This window comes from Balaenoptera physalus, assembly GCF_965194825.1.
Source record: "Balaenoptera physalus genome assembly, chromosome: 17".
Lineage (NCBI taxonomy): Eukaryota > Metazoa > Chordata > Mammalia > Artiodactyla > Balaenopteridae > Balaenoptera > Balaenoptera physalus.
Window position 1 is genome coordinate 60,330,590 of NC_138895.1, and position 22,501 is coordinate 60,353,090.

Below are 22,501 nucleotides of genomic sequence, written 5' to 3' on the forward strand. Positions count from 1 at the left end.
TTTACTAAAGACAGAGTAGACCTTCTACTTTGATCTGTATGCAAAAGAATGAATTTAAGCTCATTCATGCTGAATGAGTAAGAACTCAACAATGTAAAATTGGATAACGAGCACTGTGTTATCCTGGGCACACAGCTACTTCAGTGAAGTAGCTTCACTGTATTTCATTGGTCTCATCTGTAAAATGGAGATAGTAACAATACCTAACTACATCATACCCGTGGAAAAGACTGGATTAATACAGGTAAATCACTTAGCATAGTGCCTGGGTATAGTAAAAACTTAATAAACTTAAACAGTTTCTTATTTTATCTCCATTTTATAGATGGGGGTCAGAGGGGTTAAATATCATGTCCAACTTGTAAAACCACTAAGTTGTGAAGCCATGGTTTAAACCTAGGGTATCTTTTTTCCAAGTCCAGATTCTGTACCATATGGAATATTACAGAGTTGCTACTTTTAATATATAAATTCTAGTAAAACATATAAGCAGGTTTCTGAACAACACACAAAAATATGTGAAATAAGAACTATCTGTCATTGAAGGAAATATGGCCTTCCTGAATTGATTAAAAAGCAGAAATAAGAAAGTGTTGGGAGACACAAGAGGAAGGGGATATGGGGATATATGTATAGCTGATTCACTTCGTTATACAGCAGAAACTAACACAACAATGTAAAGCAATTATATGCCAATAAAGATGTTAAAAAATAAAATAAAATAAAATAAAAAAAGAAAGGTTAGTTACACATTGACTACACCTATAATTGAACTGGGACTCAAAAAGAGTTCCAAAAAAGCCACTCAGACCCAAAACAGATTTGTAGATACATTAATTTTACTTCTTTGACTTACGTTATATCTTTTGTCTAGAGGGTCTTCTCCACCTTTTCTATTTAGCAAAATTCAGCTCATTTTCACAAATATGCCATTTTTGAAAAGCTGTTCACTATCCTTCCAAAAAAAAAAAGTTATTCCTCTTTGCTATATTATGGGTTTTCTTTCTCATTCCCATCTCATGATGTCATAATTAGTCTTATTTCCCCTTAAAATAGAGTAGCAGATCTTGGAGGAAAGTACGTTTTCTATTTTTACCTTTGTCACCCAACTCGGTGCTCACTAAGTATTTGTTGCATTGGATTGATTTAATTTTTGGTTGGATGGTAGAATAGAAAAATATATCAAACCCATCAATGTTTTCTAACAAAATAATGACTAATATCTAATTACCTTGGTTATATCACCATCACCTAACACAGCATGCCAAACAGTGTTGTCACTCTAAGTTTGGTGAGTTAATGAATAGATGAATGAATAAATGATTGAATGAATGAAGACTAACTTTCAAAGGCTTGAGTTTAGAGTTTCCCAAAGCTAAAATGTCAGAGAGCTTAATGAGAGAACTCACTCCATTAATATGAACAGCATTTTTGGGGGGGAGTGGGACATATTTCTAAGGAATAAAAATATCATAAGCAATAAATATTAGAGTTTTTGAAGTATTCTATGTTATATCATTACCTATGTCCAAAAATAATAATTCTAACCCTAGCTAGATCATATCACAATATTCATTGTAATTTGATTCTTGTTATTTTTATTAACATTTCTATGGACAATGCATATAACGAATAAAAAGTTTCTTAAAAGCCTTCAAAAGCTGGGAATGGATTAAATACCATAGAAATACTTAACCTGAAAATTAAGTAAACAAATTCAAAGAAAAATTCCTTGGCAAATTCCATAATTTTATTTTCAATCCCCAAACCATTCTCTTTTTTCCCCTGAAGAAAATGAAAACAAATAATGTTCACAGAATGGCAACACGCTTTTCAAAATGGTAATGCTACTTGACTCTGTGTTATTATTACAACCCTGGAAAATTTCAAATAAAGTATGAAGTAAAGAATATGGACTACAAGATTTGGAAGACAGACAGATCCATACTTTACTTGCTAGCTGAGACACAATGTGAATTACTTCACCTCTTTGGACACTGCTTTCTCAATACGGGTAATAAGATATTGTAAGAAGTAAATGAGAGAAAAACCTTATAGGTGCACTGCCATGTACATTATAAACACTCAACAATATTATTTCTCTTCTTTCTCCATTATAGCTTTTGGCAGACTACTAAAAGACTGAAAATTCTTTAAAGATATGATTTTCATATTTAGGCTATTTGGTTTTGACTAATCAACAACTCACAAATCCCTTGATGCTCATTAAAGCTTCAGAAATTTGCATGTTGTCTTTATTCCTGCTTGATTCTCTTTAGGTATTTCTTTGTACATTTACAAGGAAGGCATTTGAGATCAATAAATGAAATGTAATCAAATGAGGATGTTTCAGAGAGGGGACCATACAGAAAAAAAGAAAGAGAGAAAGAAAGAAAGAAAATGATAGATTTAGTGATGATATCCTTCAAATTGTACTTTAGGAAAAAACCTATAATAGCAGGTTAATATTTTCCAAGCTCACAAGAAAATGAGGACTGCATTATTCTTTCTTCATCAGAGAATCTCAACTTTTTGTTTTAACCCCACACATCTGAGGGTAATACATGGTTTCATTATTGATCATGGCTGACCAGTGCAGTAATCTTGACTCCTGGGGAAGAGTGGTTGCGTTGGAATGATGTAAGAGAGGAGAGACTCTTAGCAGGGAAGTGGAGAGTTTGAAGTTTTATAAAATTCACCAGATAGTTTTTATTTGCTCTTGTTTAGAAAGAAGAAGGCAGCATGCTTTTTAAAATACCATGGAACAAATACTGAATGAATATTTATTAGATGAATTTTAAAAATTTGGGATAAGGTGGCATACACAGCCTAGACCATAATCAGAGGAGTTTTTCTACAAATTTTCCAAGGAGAAAAATGTATAACCTGGCTTTCCTTTTCCTTTTACAGGGAGACGATATGGTGGTGAAGCCCTCATGTAATGTTTTTACACAGGTAAATGACATTAAGTAGTTTCAAATACCATAACTGAACATAATTGAACATTATAATAATCTTACATTATCAGAAAAACAGATAATGTTTTTATCATTATAATTTTTAAATCTGAAAATAAATCAAAAGTTTTTCAGGACAAACAAAATCCAGGATTTATTTTTAGAAAATTGTGATTAGACTCAGTTGAGATTCCAATTTTGCAAGATAAGAAATGGTTAATTTTTTACGTCTGCAGAATTCTGTAGCCAAGCGTAATAAAACATTAACTAGTGCAACTTCAGAAAGGTGTAGTAAAACGCATGAAATAAAAACTATCCATCACCTTTTGAAACACAGTTTTTGTAGACTGATTAAAACACATGAAGAGAAAAATGTTACCTATACATCGAGCATACCAGTAATTGAACTGATATTCAAAGAGAGCTACAAAGAGGGTACTTGGGTACAATGCAATGATGTAGAAAATGGCTTGCAGCCAGAAATTTAGTTTGTGGGAGGGTTAATAATCCCCTAACTCCTTTCCTTTAAAACACCTGCTTGAAGGGCAATATTTAAATTCTGCAAATAACTTCCCAAAGCTTGAAGTTCACTTTCCTTTGTGTTTTCTCAGTAATTTACCTTGAGATTTTTTATGATTACCGAAGCTATTGTTTATTTAAATAAGCACACTCTCTCATACCTGACCTATATGTCCCTTCTTGATTCTAGATTTAACCTACAATGCTTATTTTATAACATTATATTATTTCCATGGCAACAACTGTCTTGGTATATTAAACAAAGGAAGATGACTTCAGTTGATTTGTCCTGTAGTGAAGGAGCTGGATTTGAGATTGTTAAACTTGAGCTGAAGAGAAAACAGTTAAAAAACAGAAATAATGATGAAAAAAATGAAATTCATTTTATTACATACCCATGATTAGGGGCTGAATGCATTTACTAGGTAGAAAAATCACTGTCCTACTCTCATGGATTCACCCTAAACCTACCCCCATTAGTGCCATTGAATTTAAGGCAGATTGGTTCCTTAGCACAATGCACAGTTACTAACTGATAGTTCTATTCTGTTCCAATGTGCTTTTGTCTGTTTTCAAAGCGCTAGGTACATTTGAACATATCTTAGCTAAGTGTATTACCAGATGACAAATAATAAAAACATTTATTAGGAATCAACCTCTGTACTAATGACATACATATTTTTGCTGTTATTTTCAATATTATGAGGCTGAAATGAAAAAAAAAAGTCTATACACACATATACACAAAACAGACACATGGACTTTACAAAAAACATAGAATTAGAATTAATTTAAAAATGTATTTGCTTTATGTAACAATGACCTTTCCTCCTACTTTCAAAGGCTTTTAGGTACTCTCAATCTATTGCAACTTCAGTTAAATCCTACCCTCTCCTGAGACAGGGCATCAAAATGTAATTCAGTTACAAGTAACAGTAACATTTAATTATCTCCTCCAGTTATCTGCACTGCCAAAGGATAGCATTTCCTGAGCGCCACAGATGTCACTGTTGTAAGCAAGAACCAGTTTGGGGATATGTACAGAATATCATGACACTGGCTTATTTAATGCTTTTATTCTTTGAGGCTCATATTTACATATAGCAAAAAATTTGCTCCCAATCTAATCAGCTTCAAATAAAAATTGTTAATATATTCTCCTAGGGAAAATTACTTAACCTCCCTATGCCTCAGTGTCCTTATTCAAACCTTATATGACCATGCCAGGCATGTAGTAAACACACAGCAAATATAGCTTTTATTATTACCTCAGGTAAAATATTTCTTACCTGGCACTAATATGTGCTAGGGACAAATCACTTTCTAATTAAGTAAAGACATATTAAAAAGTAAAAAGACATATTAAACTAAAAACCAAAATTACTTTGTCTAATGCAAAGCCAATGAATTTCATGCTTTCCCGGTTAATAATACTGCATTTATTTTTCTTTAAATCACTACTTATAGGTCTAATCATTTCTCCCTTTTCAGCATGTTTCCCAATACGTCTAGGTTAAGTTTATTAGACACAGGTGAAGAACTGGCATGCTGTAGGTATTTCTGAACATGGGCATAATTCTCCACAAAAGCAGTAAGAGGTCACTTAGAGGTTGCAGAGAAAGCAAGTGCCTCTGGTACTTTTGTGATTCTAAAGTGAGACTCTTACTGTTGCAATTGCTTTAAGGATGTGACCCTGAAGCACAGATTCCAGTATATACTCTATTTTCTGCTCCTCTTTGTAACTCAACTCTCTCTAAAGAAGTCTGTATCCTCTATGTAATCCCAGAACTAACTTATCTTCTGACTTTCCAATTGGCAGACAAGTTTTGGCTTGCAACAAGATTATAGTCAGAGCATGAGGACATATAAGGGAAATGAAGTGTTTTTTAGGAGTCTGCTATTTTAAGTTCTCAAAACAATTTTTTTTTAATTTGTCCAAATAAATCTGAGACTCTAATAACACAGAGGATCATTTCAATGAGTCTCGTTATGAGTGAATCACCATTATAGGTAAGTCACGATCTACTCTAACTTGGTTCATGATGATCACATGGTGAATTAACTTTATACTGTCTTATGCTCAGAATGGGCACCTGTAATATGCCAGAGATTATGGCAAACACACAGGAGGTACAAAGATAACTGAGATACAGCCTTCACCTTCAATGGCGTCACAGCCATCAGATAAAACAGCATGTATTCACTTGCCAACTACAGTATAATATAGTAAGTTCAGGAGCTTACTTAGATTATGTTACTTACTTAGATTATAAAAGGCTCTCCATAAATCCATTTGTTTATAAATCCTAAATGAATGAGAAGAATTTAAGCTCACAGTCCTCAATGTAGTTATATTAAATAAGAAATGTGCATTGTCTTTTCCCATTTACACTGGCTTATTTTTTATGGCTCATATTTACATATAGCAAAAATTTGCTCCCAATCTAACCTGCTTCAAATATTGTTAATATGTTTACAGTGAAAATTGTGGATACTCAGTTTCTATCAGGCATATATTTTCCCTTCCTTTTCATTCCATTAGGGGGAAAAAAAGTCAGCCAGTCTCCTTGTTGAGCTCTGAATTTCACTACATATTGGGAAAGATTTATTCCATATACAGATATGAGATACAATATTTTTTCACCATATTCAATTTTTATAAATTTATCTTTTTTGTTTCTATCATAATTATTAGCCTCCTCTTAGAGCTTATAATTATGATAGAAACAAAAAAAGATTATTTATTGTTCATTGGTTGGTTGATTTACTTATTAGATTTGAGGGGTTCTGTGTTAATATCCACATAGCAAATGCATTATAGACTAAGGAATAGTGTGATGGTCCAGGCTGAAAAGGTAATTAGAGTCCTTTATTGGTTTTAGGCTGAATAGAGTACCTCTGGAGTACAGCTTTGCTTATGTTAAAGTTAGTAAATTGAAAATGTAAAAATAAAGGAGTTTTGCCCCTATTATATATTCATTTCTTTATCAACTCAACAAGTTTACTGAAAGCTTTCTATAGATAAAAAGGCAATTCAATACAGCATTATGAATCCCAGAAAGGGTAAATACAGAAAAGCACATGCAGCCTGTAGGAAGGACATCCAACACACTTTTTGAAGGTCAAGAAAGGCTTCATATTAGGATGGGTAAATAAGATGAGTCGAAGAATAAATCATTTAGGTGAACTTGTGGGGTGGGGATAGGAGTAAGAGGGTAACATTCAGAATTTAATTTGAGGGCAATGGAGAACAATGGTAGAATTTTAAACGACAGTGACATCATCAAATTTGTATCACAGGAAGTTCATTCTGACTCTACTATTTAGTTTGGGGAAAAGGGACAAGAATGGAGACTAGAGTCTGTTTGGGCTATTACAATAGTAAAGTAAATAATGAGAGATAATGGCATCTTTATCTACAGTATGGTGGTACAAATAAAAGCTCAACAGATTAAAAGCAAAGCCTCCTCCAGCCACTGAACAATGCTTTCAGTGCTTTCTCTCACTGTATCTTTGCATGTACCTTCTTAGAGATAAAGACATTATTTGTTTGCTTGTGCCAACAGAAGTGAGAATTTGATCATTTGCATATAGAGTAGACCTCAACACATCCCTAGCATCTTAAAATTTAGAAAGTGCTTGGCGTGTTAGGAAATGACATGTAGCATCTTGTCAATGTATTCCAGGATGCATATAGGGGAATGACTATAAAGAGGGCAGTAAAGCCAACCTAAGAAGGGACCTCTGGAATTTCAACTGTATCTAACAGGCATGAGAAATCACCTACTGATTTATGCAGGGAATAGACAGATGATCTGATCTTTCTAAGGTTACTTGGTGTCAACTTTAAGGTGAACCTCCCATTATACCCACCTTTTGGCATTCATGCCTTAGTACAGTACCCTCCCCTTGAGTTAAGTGGGACCTGTGACTTGCTTCTCATTACTCCTGTGATTTTATAACATTATGCAAAACTGCATCTTGCTAGAGACTCACTAGACAGACTTTCCTTGATGATTTGATGAAGAAAGCATCTGAGCTAGGGAAGTTCACATGGCAAGGAACTGTGGATGGTCCCTAGGAATTGAGCAAAGAACTGAAGCTCTCAGTCCTGTAACCACAAGGAACTGATTACTTCCAATAACAATGTGAATTTGGAAGAGAATACTGAACCTTGGGTGAGAATTCAGCCCTGGTCAACATCTTGATTACAGCCTTGTGGGACCCTAAAAGAGGACCCAGTTAAGCCATGCCCATACTCGCTAGCCGCAGAAACCAAGAGAAAGTAAATGTGCTGTTTTAAACTGCTAAATTTGTGGTAATTTGTTACTCATCTATAAAAAAGAATATAATTAGTAATGCTATTGAAGATAAATTAGATGAGGGAAATTTGGAAACAGGAAGTCCAGCTAGCAAAGAAGAGATGATACAGTAGGATTATACATTTAATTGAGAAAACATGAGCTGGAATCAGAAAAAAGCTGACTTCAAGCTCTTTACCAACTTAAATAATTAATCTGGTTAGTTTATAAAATGGGATAATAACATTCTCTCAAATGGTTTCTAAAAGGAATATATAAAGGGAAATATACATATTGTTTAACACAATGCCTAGCACACATTATCATTATTGTGCTGTTACGTTTATGAGGACTAATGAGAGCTAGACTAAAATAAGGGTAATGAGAATGGAAATGGTGGTAAATTTGAACAATAGCTTTTGGTAGTAGGTCTCAGTGACTTTCCAATATGGATAGAGAAAGAGAGAGAGGAGTAAGTAAAAGATGACACAGTTTCTAGCCTGAATGACTGGATGAGAATGATGCCATATCTGAACGAAGGAGTGCAGAAGGGAGAGCTGACTTGGCAAAAGAGATAATGAGTTCTGTTTTGGAGTGTGAAGTCGGTGTGTTTGTGGGAGGCCATCCAAGTGGAGAGGGCTGGTGCACAGCTGGGAATACAGACCTGGTACTCAGAAGAGATCTGGGTATATGAAAGGATCTGGAGATGGTTGTGAATTAGGTTACCCATAAATTGCATCAGTGTTCACACACACACACACACACACACACTCCTAACACTCCTTCTGTAAAAACATGAGAAATCCAGGGAAATTTCTCCCAGCAGCCTCAGGAGCAGAGGATTAAATCTCCACTATCAACTTGATGTACGCTGCATCTGTGGAATACCTGAATAGACAACGAATCATCCCAAATTGAGGAGGTGGACTTTGGGAGCAATGATATATATATTATTTCCTCTTTTTCTCTTTTTGTGAGTGTGTATGTGTATGCTTCAGTGTGTGATTTTGTCTGTATAGCTTTACTTTTACCATTTGTCCTAGGGTTCTGTCTCTCCTTTTTTTTTTTCTTTTTTATTACTTAAAACATTTTTTTTTCTTAATAATTATTTTTAATTTTTTATTTTAATAACATTATTTTATTTTACTTTATTTTATTTTGTTTTATTTTACCTTCTTCTTTCTTTTTTTTTTCTCCCTTTTATTCTGAGCCGTGTGGAGGACAGGCCTTTGGTGCTCCAGCCAGGCAACAGGGCTTTGCCACTGAGGTGGGAGATCCAAGTTCAGGACACTGGTCCACAAGAGACCTCCCAGTTCCACATAATATCAAACGGTGAATATCTCCCAGAGATCTCCATCTCAATGCCTAGACCCTGCTCCACTCAACGACAAGCAAGCTAGAGTGCTGGACACCCTATGCCAAACAACCAGCAAGACAGGAACACAACCCCATCAATTAGCACAGAGGCTGCCTAAAATCATAATAAGGCCACAGACACCCCAAAACACACCACCAGACGTGGACCAGCCCAGAAGAAGGACAAGATCCAGCCTCATCCACCAGAACACAGGCACTAGCCCCCTCCACCAGGAAGCCTACACAACCCACTGAACCAACCTTAGCCACTGGGGACAGACACCAAAAACAATGGAAACTACAAACCTGCAGCCTGCGAAAAGGAGACCCCAAACACAGTAAGTTAAGCAAAATGACAAGACAGAGAAACACATAGCAGATGAAGGAGCAAGGCAAAAACCCATCAGACCTAACAAATGAAGAGGAAATAGGCAGTTTACCTGAAAAAGAATTCAGAATAATGATAGTAAAGATGATCCAAAATCTTGGAAATAGAATGGAGAAAATACAAGAAACGTTTAACAAGGACGTAGAAGAACGAAAGAGCAAACAAACAGAGATGAACAACACAATAAATGAAATTAAAAATTCTCTAGAAGGGATCAATAGCAGACTAACTGAGGCAAAAGAAAGGATAAGTGACCTGGAAGATAAAATAGTGGAAATCACTACTGCAGAGCAGATTAAAGAAAAAAGAATGAAAAGAATTGAGGACACTCTCAGAGACCTCTGGGACAACGTTAAACACACCAACATTTGAATTATAGGGGTCCCAGAAGAAGAAGAGAAAAAGAAAGGGACTGAGAAAATATTTAAAGAGATTATAGTTGAAAACGACCCTAATATAGGAAAGGAAATAGTTAATCAAGTCCAGGAAGCACAGAGAGTCCCATACAGGATAAATCCAAGGAGAAACACGCCAAGACACATATTAATCAAACTATCAAAAATTGAATACAAAGAACAAATATTAAAAGCAGCAAGGGAAAAACAACAAGTAACACATAAGGGAATCCCCATAAGGTTAACAGCTGATCTTTCAGCAGAAACTCTGCAAGCCAGAAGGGAGTGGCAGGACATATTTAAAGTGATGAAAGAGAAAAACCTACAACCAATATTACTCTACCCAGCAAGGATCTCATTGACATTGGACGGAGAAATTAAAACCGTTACAGACAAGCAAAAGCTAAGAGAATTCAGCACCACCAAACCAGCTTTACAACAAATGCTAAAGGAACTTCTCTAGGCAGGAAACACAAGAGAAGGAAAACACCTACAAAAACAAACCCAAAACAATTAAGAAAATGGTAATAGGAACATACATATTGATAATTACCTTAAATGTAAATGGATTAAATGCTCCAACCAAAAGACATAGACTGGCTGAATGGCTACAGAAACAAGACCCGTATATATGCTGTCTAGAAGAGACCCACGTCACACCTAGGGACACATACAGACTGAAAGTGAGGGGATGGAAAAACATATTCCATGCAAATGGAAATCAAAAGAAAGCTGGAGTAGCAATTCTCATATCAGACAAAATAGACTTTAAAATAAAGACTATTACAAGAGACAAAGAAGGACACTATATAATGATGAAGGGATCAATCCAAGAAAAAGATATAACAATTGTAAATATTTATGCACCCAACATAGGAGCACCTCAATACATAAGGCAAATACTAACAGCCATAAAAGGGGAAATCAACAGTAACACAATCATAGTAGGGGACTGTAACACCCCACTTTCACCAATGGACAGACCATCCAAAATGAAAATAAATAAGGAAACACAAGCTTTAAATGATACATTAAACAAGATGGACTTAATTGATGTTTATAGGACATTCCACCCAAAAACAACAGAATGCACATTCTTCTCAAGTGCTCATGGAACATTCTCCAGGATAGATGATATCTTGGGTCACAAATCAAGCCTTGGTAAATTTAAGAAAACTGAAATCGTATCATGTATCTTTTCCGACCACAACGCTATGAGACTAGATATTAATTACAGGAAAAAATCTGTAAGAAATACAAACACATGGAGGCTAAACAACACACTACTTAATAAACAAGAGATCACTGAAGAAATCAAAGAGGAAATCAAAAAATACCTAGAAACAAATGACAATGAAAACACAATGACCCAAAACCTATGGGATGCAACAAAAGCAGTTCTAAGAGGGAAGTTTATAGCTATACAAGACTACCTTAAGAAACAAGAAACATCTCAAATAAACAACCTAACCTTACAGCTAAAGCAATTAGAGAAAGAAGAACAAAAAACCCCCAAAGTTAGCAGAAGGAAAGAAATCATAAAGATCAGATCAGAAATAAATGAAAAAGAAATGAAGGAAATGATAGCAAAGATCAATAAAAATAAAAGCTGGTTCTTTGAGAAGATAAACAAAATTGATAAACCATTAGCCAAACTTATCAAGAAAAAAAGGGAGAAGACTCAAATCAATAGAATTAGAAATGAAAAAGGAGAAGTAACAACTGACACTGCAGAAATACAAAGGATCATGAGAGATTACTACAAGCAACTATATGGCAATAAAATGGACAACCTGGAAGAAATGGACAAATTCTTAGTAATGCACAACCTTCCAAGACTGAACCAGGAAGAAATACAAAATATGAACAGACCAATCACAAGCACTGAAATTGAAACCGTGATTTGAAATCTTCCAACAAACAAAACCCAGGACCAGATGGCTTCACAGGTGAATTCTATCAAACATTTAGAGAACAGCTAACACCTATCCTTCTCAAACTCTTCCAAAATATAGCTGAGGGAGGAACACTCCCAAACTCATTCTACGAGGCCACCATCACTCTGATACCAAAACCAGACAAAGATGTCACAAAGAAAGAAAACTACAGGCCAATATCACTGATGAACACAGATGCAAAAATCCTCAACAAAATACTAGCAAACAGAATCCAACAGCACATTAAAACGATCATACACTATGATCAACAGGGGTTTATCCCAGGAATGCAAGGATTCTTCAATATACGCAAATCAATCAACGTGATACACCATATTAACAAACTGAAGGAGGAAAACCATATGATCATCTCAATAGATGCAGAAAAAGCTTTCGACAAAATTCAACACCCATTTATGATAAAAAACCTCCAGAAAGTAGGCATAGAGGGAACTTTCCTCAACATAATAAAGGCCATATATGACAAACCCACAGCCAACATCGTCCTCAATGGTGAAAAACTGAAACCATTTCCACTAAGATCAGGAACAAGACAAGGCTGCCCACTCTCACCACTATTATTCAACATAGTTTTGGAAGTTTTAGCCACAGCAATCTGAGAAGAAAACGAAATAAAAGGAACCCAAATCAGAAAAGAAGAAGTAAAGCTGTCACTGTTTGCAGATGGCATGATACTATACATAGAGAATCCTAAAGATGCTACCAGGAAACTACTAGAGCTAATCAATGAATCTGGTAAAGTAGCAGGATACAAAATTAAGGCACAGAAATCTCTTGCATTCCTATACACTATTGATGAAAAATCTGAAAGAGAAATTAAGGAAACACTCCCATTTACCACTGCAACAAAAAGAATAAAATACCTAGGAATAAACCCACCTAAGGAGACAAAAGACCTATATGCAGAAAACTATAAGACACTGATGAAAGTAATCAAAGATGATACAAACAAATGGAGAGATATACCTGTTCTTGGATTGGAAGAATCAACGTTGTGAAAATGACTATACTACCCAAAGCAATCTACAGATTCAGTGCAATCCCTATCAAACTACCAATGGCATTTTTCACAGAACTAGAACAAAAAAATTTCACAATTTGTATGGATACACTAAAGACCACGAATAGCCAAAACAATCTTGAGAAAGAAAAACGGAACTGGATTAATCAGGCTCGGACTTCAGACTATACTACAAAGCTACAGTAATCAAGACAGTATGAGACTGGCACAAAAACAGAAATATAGATCAATGGAACAGGATAGAAAGCCCAGAGATAAACTCACTCACATATGGTCACCTTATCTTTGATAAAGGAGGCAAGAATATACAATGTAGAAAAGACAGCCTGTTCAATATGAGGTGCTGGGAAAACTGGACAGCTACATGTAAAAGAATGAAATTAGAACACTCCCTAACACCATACACAAAAATAAACTCAAAATGGATTAAGGACCTAAATGTAACACCAGACACCATCAAACTCTTAGAGGAAAACATAGGCAGAGCAGTCTATGACATAAATCACAGCAAGATCCTTTTTGACCCACCTCCTAGAGAAATGGAAATAAAAACAAAAATAAGCAAATGGGATCTAATGAAACTTAAAAGCTTTTGCACAGCAAAGGAAACCATAAACAAGACGAAAAGACAACCCTCAGAATGGGAGAAAATATTTGCAAATAAAGCAACTGACAAAGGATTAATCTCCAAAACATACAAGCAACTCATGCAGCTCAATATCAAAAACACAAACAACCCAATCCAAAACTGGGCAGAAAACCTAAATAGACATTTCTCCAAAGAAGATATACAGATTGCCAACAAACACATGAAAGAGTGATTATCATCATTAATCATTAGAGAAATGCAAATCAAAACTACAATGAGATATCATCTCACACTGGCCAGAATGGCCATCATCAAAAAATCTAGAAACAATAAATGCTGGAGAGGGTGTGGAGAAACCTCTTGCACTGTTGGTGGGAATGTAAATTGATACAGCCACTATGGAGAACAGTATGGAGGTTCCTTAAAAAACAAAAAATAGAATTACCATACGACCCAGCAATCCCACTACTGGGCATATACCCTGAGAAAACCATAATTCAAAAAGAGTCATGTACCACAATGTTCATTGCAGCTCTATTTACAACAGCCAGGACATGGAAGCAACCTAAGTGTCCATCAACAGATGAATGGATAAAAAGATGTGGCACATATATACAATGGAACATTAGTCAGCCATAAAAAGGAACGAAACTGAGTTATTTGTAGTGAGGTGGATGGACCTAGAGACTGTCATACAGAGTGAAGTAAGTCAGAAAGAGAAAAACAAATACCGTATGCTAACACATATATATGGAATCGGAAAAAAAAATGGTCAGAAGAACCTAGGGGCAAGACGGGAATAAAGATGCAGACCTATTAGAGAATGGACTTGAGGATACGGGGAGGGGCAAGGGTAAGCTGGGACAAAGTGAGACAGTGGCATGGACATATATACACTACCAAATGTAAAATAGATAGCTAGTGCGAAGCAGCCCCATAGCACAGGGAGATCAGCTCGGTGCTTTGTGACCACCTAGAGGGGTGGGATAGGGAGGGTGGGAGGGAGGGAGATATGAGAGGGAAGAGATGTGGGGACATATGTATATGTATAACTGATTCACTTTGTTACAAAGCACAAACTAACACACCATTGTAAAGCAAGTATACTCCAATAAAGATGTTAAAGAAAAAAAAGATTAAAAAAAACCCCAAAAAACATTAGAAATCCCTTAGAAATAAGTAAATTATTTGCTGCTTTAATGAAAAGAACCCACAACGAAAAAATAGGGAATGGGAAAAGGATCTTTTCTTCTTTCCTTAGAGATGAATGACTAGTAAATTTCCAAATGCAAAGGGGATATTTAAGTCAACTAAGCTTGGTGAATCTTCTGCAGAGATAAGCAAACTATGGCCTGAGGGCCACATCCAGCCTGTTGCCTGATTTTGTAGATAAAGTTTTTTTGGAAAGCAGACACATTTATTCGTTTGTTTATTATCTATTGCTGCTTTCACAATGCAATGGCAGAATTTAGCAGTTGTGATTGAAACTGTGTGGACCACAAAGCCTGAAATATTTACTATCTCGCACTTTATAGTAAAAAGAAAAAAGTTTACTCATCTGTGGTCTATTCCATAAAAAATGGTAGTCTTTAAAAATAGTGCATCAATAAATAAGGTAATAAAGAAATGCCACCTGGTATACCACAACACCAATCTAAAAAGTTCAAAACTTGGTTTCTGGCATAACCTTCCACTGATTACTTATAACCTTTCTGTAACAGCATTTTTTCAGCTGTCAAGTAGGAATAATACCTCCTCTGCTTACTTCAGAAGCTTGCAAGCAAGAAATTATTAAAAAAAACTATAAAGCATCAAAGTATAAGTTATTATTGATATTATAGATTTTTTATATTGTCAAATCAAGAAATCAATGCAGTCATAATTATATAAGAAAAATATAAATATACATTTGTGTATGTAATTTATTAAAGGAAACTTTCTATCTATTATTTTTTGTTATATTTACAAGAAATATTTGGGTTGAGTAGAACTCATATTGGCATTATCCTTTCCAGGAAAGAAAAGCACAGAAAATTAAGATATTTGCTTTAAGTCAGCCAACTAATTAATGGTAGTGTCTGAGAGCTAGTGAAATCTCTTAATCATAATTTGCTTTCTACAGCACTGTATATCTACAATGGTGACTAACTTGATAAATCAGTCATATTTGACATACATGTGTGGGTATCTGAGGTATATAATTTTAGTATAGGGAGTTCGGAGGTTGAGATGAAATAAACAGAATTTGTTTAAAGATGAACTGTCTCTTCAAGTGTAATTTATCCTTTCTTGTTTTGAATTTTTAATAAAATTTTCATTTTAGAATAGTTTTAGATTTACAAAGAGGTTATAATGATAGTTCAGAGAGTCCCTGTATACGTTTCACCTTGTTTCCCTTATTTTTGACATTCATTTTAAAGCTAAATAATAAGTAACCATCAGTATATATCATCTAGAAAGTTAGAAAAGTGAGAAAAATATGTAGACGTGTAATGTAGAGTTATTTTTCTCATTTCACTCATGATTAAGGCAAGATGTTTTTACTTGTCCAAGGTCAGATAAAAAATTGATGACACAAAATTAGAAATAGAAGTAGATGTGTTAAATAGACTATAAGGATGAATGAATTAATGTCTTTAAAATGACTTCAAAATGCATGGACTTCTTCAAATGTGTGGACTCTTGCCTAAAGACAAATCATTACTAATATTTAACTTGCTAATTTACTTTCCAAAACAAAATGTTTTCATTAGCTCCTAGGTTATTTGCAACATGACCTGGCATGGTTCCTGGTATGTTTGGAAGCTTAATGAAGACATGCAAGTTTTTTGGTTTTTGTTTTTTTTATTTAGAAAGATGACAATGGGAATGCCTGTGTTTTTTGTAACGTGAACTTTAGAAAGGGAAATCAGGTACTTATTTTTTTACCAAAAACAAGTCAGTGTTTCTCATTTTCAAAGTAATCAACTTTTTAATACTTTTTTTTTGGATATTTGATTGCAACTTAAAAATGTGACCAGATATCCATATCCACAGCAATGCGGATCTCCAGGATAATCATTTAAATATAAAATATATCCACTGAAATATCATCTTACCTATTACTTTTATCTTTTTCAAAATGTAAAACATAATTTTATATATGTATTTTTTAAAGGTAAAACTACTTCATCTTGATCTCTAAGTAGTAAATGAGATTATGTGTATGAAGTACTCAGTTGCTGATGGCACACTAAAACTTTTTCATCTCCTCCTTTTCTTCTTCCCTTTCCTCTCTTGCTTGTTGGTGAAAATCACTCTTCACCACTCAGTCATCATGGCCTTTAGGAGAACGGAATGGTGGTAAAGAGAGTTGCAGGCATAAGAAAAAGGGACTAAGGTTTGTTGAGCAAGTGTCACTTGTTGAGTGGTACATTAGGTGATTTACATATCTTTTATTGCTTAGAGCTGTAAGCTGTCTTGCACTATGGATGTAATTATCCACATTTTACATTTGAGAAAACTTGGCAGGAGAGAGATCTGAACAACTTTCCAAAGATCACATAGCTTAGGAAAGGCTGAAATGTAAATATGAACTATCTGCCTGCAATAGAGGCCACTTCTTAGGGAGAAGAATCCCTGTTACTGAGTGGGTGTTACAATCTCTACTGGTATCAAGATTCTTCTCCTGCCTCTACAAATTTCCCTGCACTTACGACAACCTGGATGGCCCTAGAGGGTATTATGCTAGGTGAAATAAGTCGGAGAGAAAAAAACAACCACCATATGATTTCACTTATACGTGGAATCTAAAAAATAAAACAAACAAACCAAAACAGAAACAGAATCATAGATACAAAGAACAAACTGGCAGCTGCCAGGGGGAGGGGGGAGTCAGAAAAATAGGTGAAGGGGTTTAAGAGGTACAAGCTTCCAGTTATAAAACAAATAAGGCAGAGGGATGCAATGTACAGCATAAGGAATATTGCAATAAATGTGTATGGTGACAGTTGGCTACTAGACTTATTGTGGTGATCAATCTGTAATGCATATAAATGTTGAATCACTGTTGTACACCTCATACTAATATAATATTGTATGTCAACTATACTTCAACAAAATAATTTAAAATTAAAAATTTCCCTGCACTTAAGTAACCCCCGATAAATGGGTCACAGTAGAAGAAATTTCCTCTGATTGAAATAGAGGACAGCCTAAGGAGTTTTCTGAAGCCATGTATCAACTGTAATTAAGACCAGATTCCCTCTCAACTTTATTGAAGCTGCCAGTCAAAGACAGCGGTGTGCTTTTGTTAATGGAGCACAAGCCTGGGCCTCAGAACTTGTGCTAGGCATGGCTCTGCCCCTGAGTTTGTGTGAAACCTTGAGTTTTTTATAGACATTGTATCTTCACTGATAAAATCGTTATTCTAAACCTACTTTCAAAGCACAGGTGGATTTTTGGAATGGTACATAATATAATCTTTTACAGACTGTAAAGACAATATTATGGCGTTATTATATTGTCTCATTTTGTTAAAATATTACCTTAAAACATAAATGCAGAGGTTTCTCAGGAAATTGCTTAAATAAAAACATTATTTATTATTCATCTAACATCTAGAATTAAGATAATTTTCACCAAATTCTACCAACAGAGACTGAAAGACACTAACCAATTTACACACTAAATATAGGATCAAAATTAAATATATAGTAAAAAATAAACAAAAAGTAAGTTTCCAAAAATTGCTTTATCAGTTGCCTTACATCCAGAGTCAGGCACATTCTTATATAATCTAGGTATACGTAAGTCATTTTAGTAAATGTTAGTATTAGTTTTACACATGACACAAAATTTTAAGTCTCATCTACGATTGTTCTGGGAATGTACTGTTTGCAACCTTGTGCCAAGGAAAAACCACCTAGATTCCAAATAACTGAAGCAGAAACAAACTTCTGGAATACAACCTACTCATAATTTGGCCACTGTCTGTAACATAAGCTTTCTATAAGGCTGGCGATGCTGACTACTAAATGATGTTTTTAAACAAGTATGCACTAGAGAATCGGCTTTAGAGATATATGAAGTGAAAAGCACAAAGAATCTAAGAAGAGACAAAATCTGTCCAAATAAACTAGCATTGCTAAAATTGCATCTGTTCATATGAATAGTTACAAATAATGCACATTTTATGTGACTGAAGACTGTGAACTCTGAAAAGATAAGAAAATAAGAAATATATACATATGCATATATGGAACCAGAAATGCAAAAAGGAACATATTTGTTTTAACGCACAGGCAAAAGAGTGAAGAAAAGTTTAAAGAAAATTGGAGAAATAAAATTTTAAAAAAACATACTATTTGAAAATATTTCTCACCTTATCTTGTAACTTAAATGTATACCTACAGTGGAATTTATTAAGGACAATAGATTTAATTGTATACTTTAATAAGCTTAAAAGCAAGTACAGTTAATTTTAAAATGAGGGAAAAATTCCCATGGCAATAACTTTGTTTTTTAAATTTGTCCACAGGGTGATTTTATGTTATACTTCTCACTAAAGATTTAAGCACGAATATACCTACTCTCAAAGAAATACTTTAATACAACAAAACTAACTTGAAGTTACTTGTTTTGCAAAGTCAGATTTTCATAAATCTACTTATTAAAATTTATTGTAAAAGTGGAGTAAACCTTAAAAATGTAGATGCAAACACTTTCTTCTCAGCCTGTGTAACATCCTGGTATGTTTCTGGTACTTTGAAAGAAAATATTAATCAACTCTTTGTGACTGAGAGTTCTTTGTGATTAACCTTCCTCTCGACCTTTTTGAGGTTAAACCATCCTAGTGAAAAGAATTTGGGTTTCAGAATGAGGAAGATTGTATACAAATCACGGTTCTGTCACCTACAACCTTGATGATCTTGGGCAAGTTGTTTAAAATCTCTAAGACTTAGGTTCTTCTGATGAAAAATGGGGGGAATAACAATAACGGAATTATAGTAAGAATTAAATGAGGTAAATACGTATATAAAAGAGCCAGGTAGACCCTCATAAAGGTTGGTGTTTTATAACATGGAATTCGTTCCATACTATAATTGGTTTTATAAACTAGATCGGCGGGTTGGATAGGCAGCAGATTATTCTCAAAATAATAAGAGTTATAACAGCATCTAAATTCTGAACCCCTCCTATATTCCAGGGATTGTATTAGATGTCTGACTGGCATGGCTAATCTCTTTAACCCTCATAACTAACATTAACAAAATGTTGTAACCATTTTGCTGATGAGAAAAATGAAGTTTAGAAAAGTGAATTAACCCAATATCAAATGACCAGGATATAAACCCAGGCACTCTGTAGCCCTCACTTGGACTATTCCCAAGGTTCTCATTAATATGCACACCAAAGAAAAATGGAAATGGGAGCAATTCAGATAAGGAGGGGAATTCCAAATCTGGCAACAGCAGAAAAAAACAAAAAAACCCAAAACCCCAAACATAAAAACAAAACAGAAGGACTATACATGTCTTCCTGGAAAAGATGTTCTGAGAGTATGACTACTCATCACCTCCCAGCCTCTGTGGCTGTTTGTGCCATTTCTATAAAAGCCTATGATTTTTAAAAAGAAATTTCACCTGTTGAATATCAGCTTGTCTGTTATATAACCCTTAGGGGCTGTGAAAACAGTCTCATCACTATAAAACTTATTAACTTGAAAGATCAAATTTTTTTTACTAGATTTGGGGATCCACAGGTATTCCCATCACGTTCTACACAGTGGACAATACACTGAATAAGTCATAGAGAGTATCCTCTTCTCCATTTGCATTTTCATCTGTGCGGTATATTGACTCCATTAAAAAAAGAAAAAAAGGACAAAGTCTTAAACCACAGATCAAATCTCTACCAATTTGCCTGATTTTGTAGCATATTATAACTTACAAAGATCAGTGACCCACCATTAAATTTACAATTAAATTCAAATTAAATGCTTTTGAGAGTTTTAAGATCTTTATGAAATAATAAAATGATCTTTTGCATCTTGTTCTATTGTAAAAATGAGTACTGATAACCACTGAATGGGTGATGACTTAAAGAAATTCTTGCCTATTTCCTAATATAAATAAAAATGACTTTAAGTCCTAGTGAATAGCCCTTCATTTTCTCTACAGATTTTTTGTTTTTAATTTATCAGTCAAAATATTCATTTCCAAAGGTTGAGGTGGTGCTCCAAACTTTCAATATTTTAATTATTGCAATTCTTTATCTCACGTGAAATGAATTCCCATCTTAATTCATCTATCATAACAGATTAATTCTATAGATTGCACATACTGAGTCAATACTTGCCTTGATGGTCCTTAAATTATCTATTATTTTCCCTTGTAATCATGTTTCCTACATGTTAATTCTAAGTTATAAAATATTGTCAAAACTTCAGTCGGAAGTCATGGAAAATCATCTATTAACAGAATACAAGAATGCAATTTTCTGTAAGCTCTCAAAATATGATTCTGTCATCTACCTATTTATCTATCTATCTATTCATTCCTTATTCTCATCATCTGAAAACAAATTTAGAAGCATGGTTGGTTGAATAGAACAGTTGAGACGGTAATTGAGGTATACCAGATTGCCAAGTGGAAAAAACACTGAAATAACTAATATGAAAGAAATGAAGAAATTCAACAGATTATAAAAAAAACGAAGGGTGTATAACCATGCAACTCCACGGACAGTGACTACACGTACAAGCAAATGAAAGCAGCTGACCACGTACCCACACACCTTGGCAGAGGTGCACTCCACACTCGTCGGCCGCCACCAAGACAGATGATCTCTGGCGTCCCTTCCAGACGATAACCTGATGAGCATGAGAAGGCCAGAGTGTCACCAACCCCAAAGCTGAACCCAATTCGGTTACCATATTGAGGAATTCCAGGATCTTCACAAGGCTCCAGATTATACTCTGTAATTGGATGAACAGAACAAAGAAAATGTTAGTAGTAACCTTTAAGGGTATATTCCTATTATTTGCAAAATGGATGCTTTTAGGGCCAGCCATACATTTTTAAATTTACTATATGTAAAATTATGGGAATATGCTGATGGCACACATAATTTTCTTCTTTTGTGAAAGGTCTACTAATTTAATGAATACTCTTATGTGTGAAATTCAATACAGGTGAGAAAATGTCACCTTCTGAGTGATACATTGAAAATGTAGCTATTTATCTTGTATTTTTTCTTCTGCACTAGAAATATTTCCATTTCATAGATTTTTGACTTATAATAATGGCATAATAGATTCATATTTTCAAATGCAAAATACCGTTTAGAATGAAATGATTTGCATTTTGAAATGACTTTTACTTAATGGTTATAGTCTAAATGACAAAGGCTCTTGTGCCTCTAGTATACAAGAAATTCAATTCATCCATATTCTGAAAAACATGTCACTTCAGATGCAAGGGTTTATGTAAGACTGAAGTGCCCATAAACTGAAAATTGTATATTATAGATCTATACAAGGAAACTTCCTCAACCAATGAATGAGCATCATGAAAATGAACAGTTAAACACTCTTCAGGGTATGAGAGAGTAGAGTTAATTAAACAACAATATTATAATTTATATACAGTCCTAAGAAGAAGTAGCTTATCTAAAAATATTTCCAGAGCACATGCTTAGTATGCAATTGCAGTGGAGAACAACAGGGATTGTTTCATGTTGATGAGCTATTATTTTATTGTTTAAAAAATTTATTTGGATATACTTTTAACATTCTAGGTTAAAATTGATTATGCTCATTTGCTATTCACTATGAAATACCTTAGTTATTTTAGAAGACAAGTATTTTCAGGTAAATACTAGAACAACTGTTGAAGAATGAGGTTAGCATTTTTATGATTTTATTTATATAAATTATATGTTATTTATATAATTATGTATAATTGTAATATTATAAATTTAATGTTACTAGGTTGGCATAAGATTTACTTATTAATTTGTTTCTGTATTCTCTTTCA

At 34.3% G+C, this 22,501-nt stretch overlaps 1 protein-coding gene and 1 long non-coding RNA gene across 3 annotated transcripts in view; one reads left to right on the forward strand and one right to left on the reverse strand.

The window, feature by feature from the left end:
* The window catches only part of CSMD3 (CUB and Sushi multiple domains 3), a 1,197,521-nt gene that overhangs the window by 394,921 nt on the left and 780,099 nt on the right, over positions 1 to 22,501 (reverse strand). For both annotated transcript variants that reach the window (XM_082433293.1, XM_082433292.1), the window contains one exon: positions 21,253 to 21,441. In XM_082433293.1, the coding sequence (XP_082289419.1) occupies positions 21,253 to 21,441 (189 nt within the window). The remainder of the gene's footprint in view (positions 1 to 21,252; positions 21,442 to 22,501) is intronic.
* Positions 1 to 22,501, forward strand: part of LOC309646713 — a 728,077-nt gene that overhangs the window by 136,645 nt on the left and 568,931 nt on the right. The window lies entirely within an intron of this gene.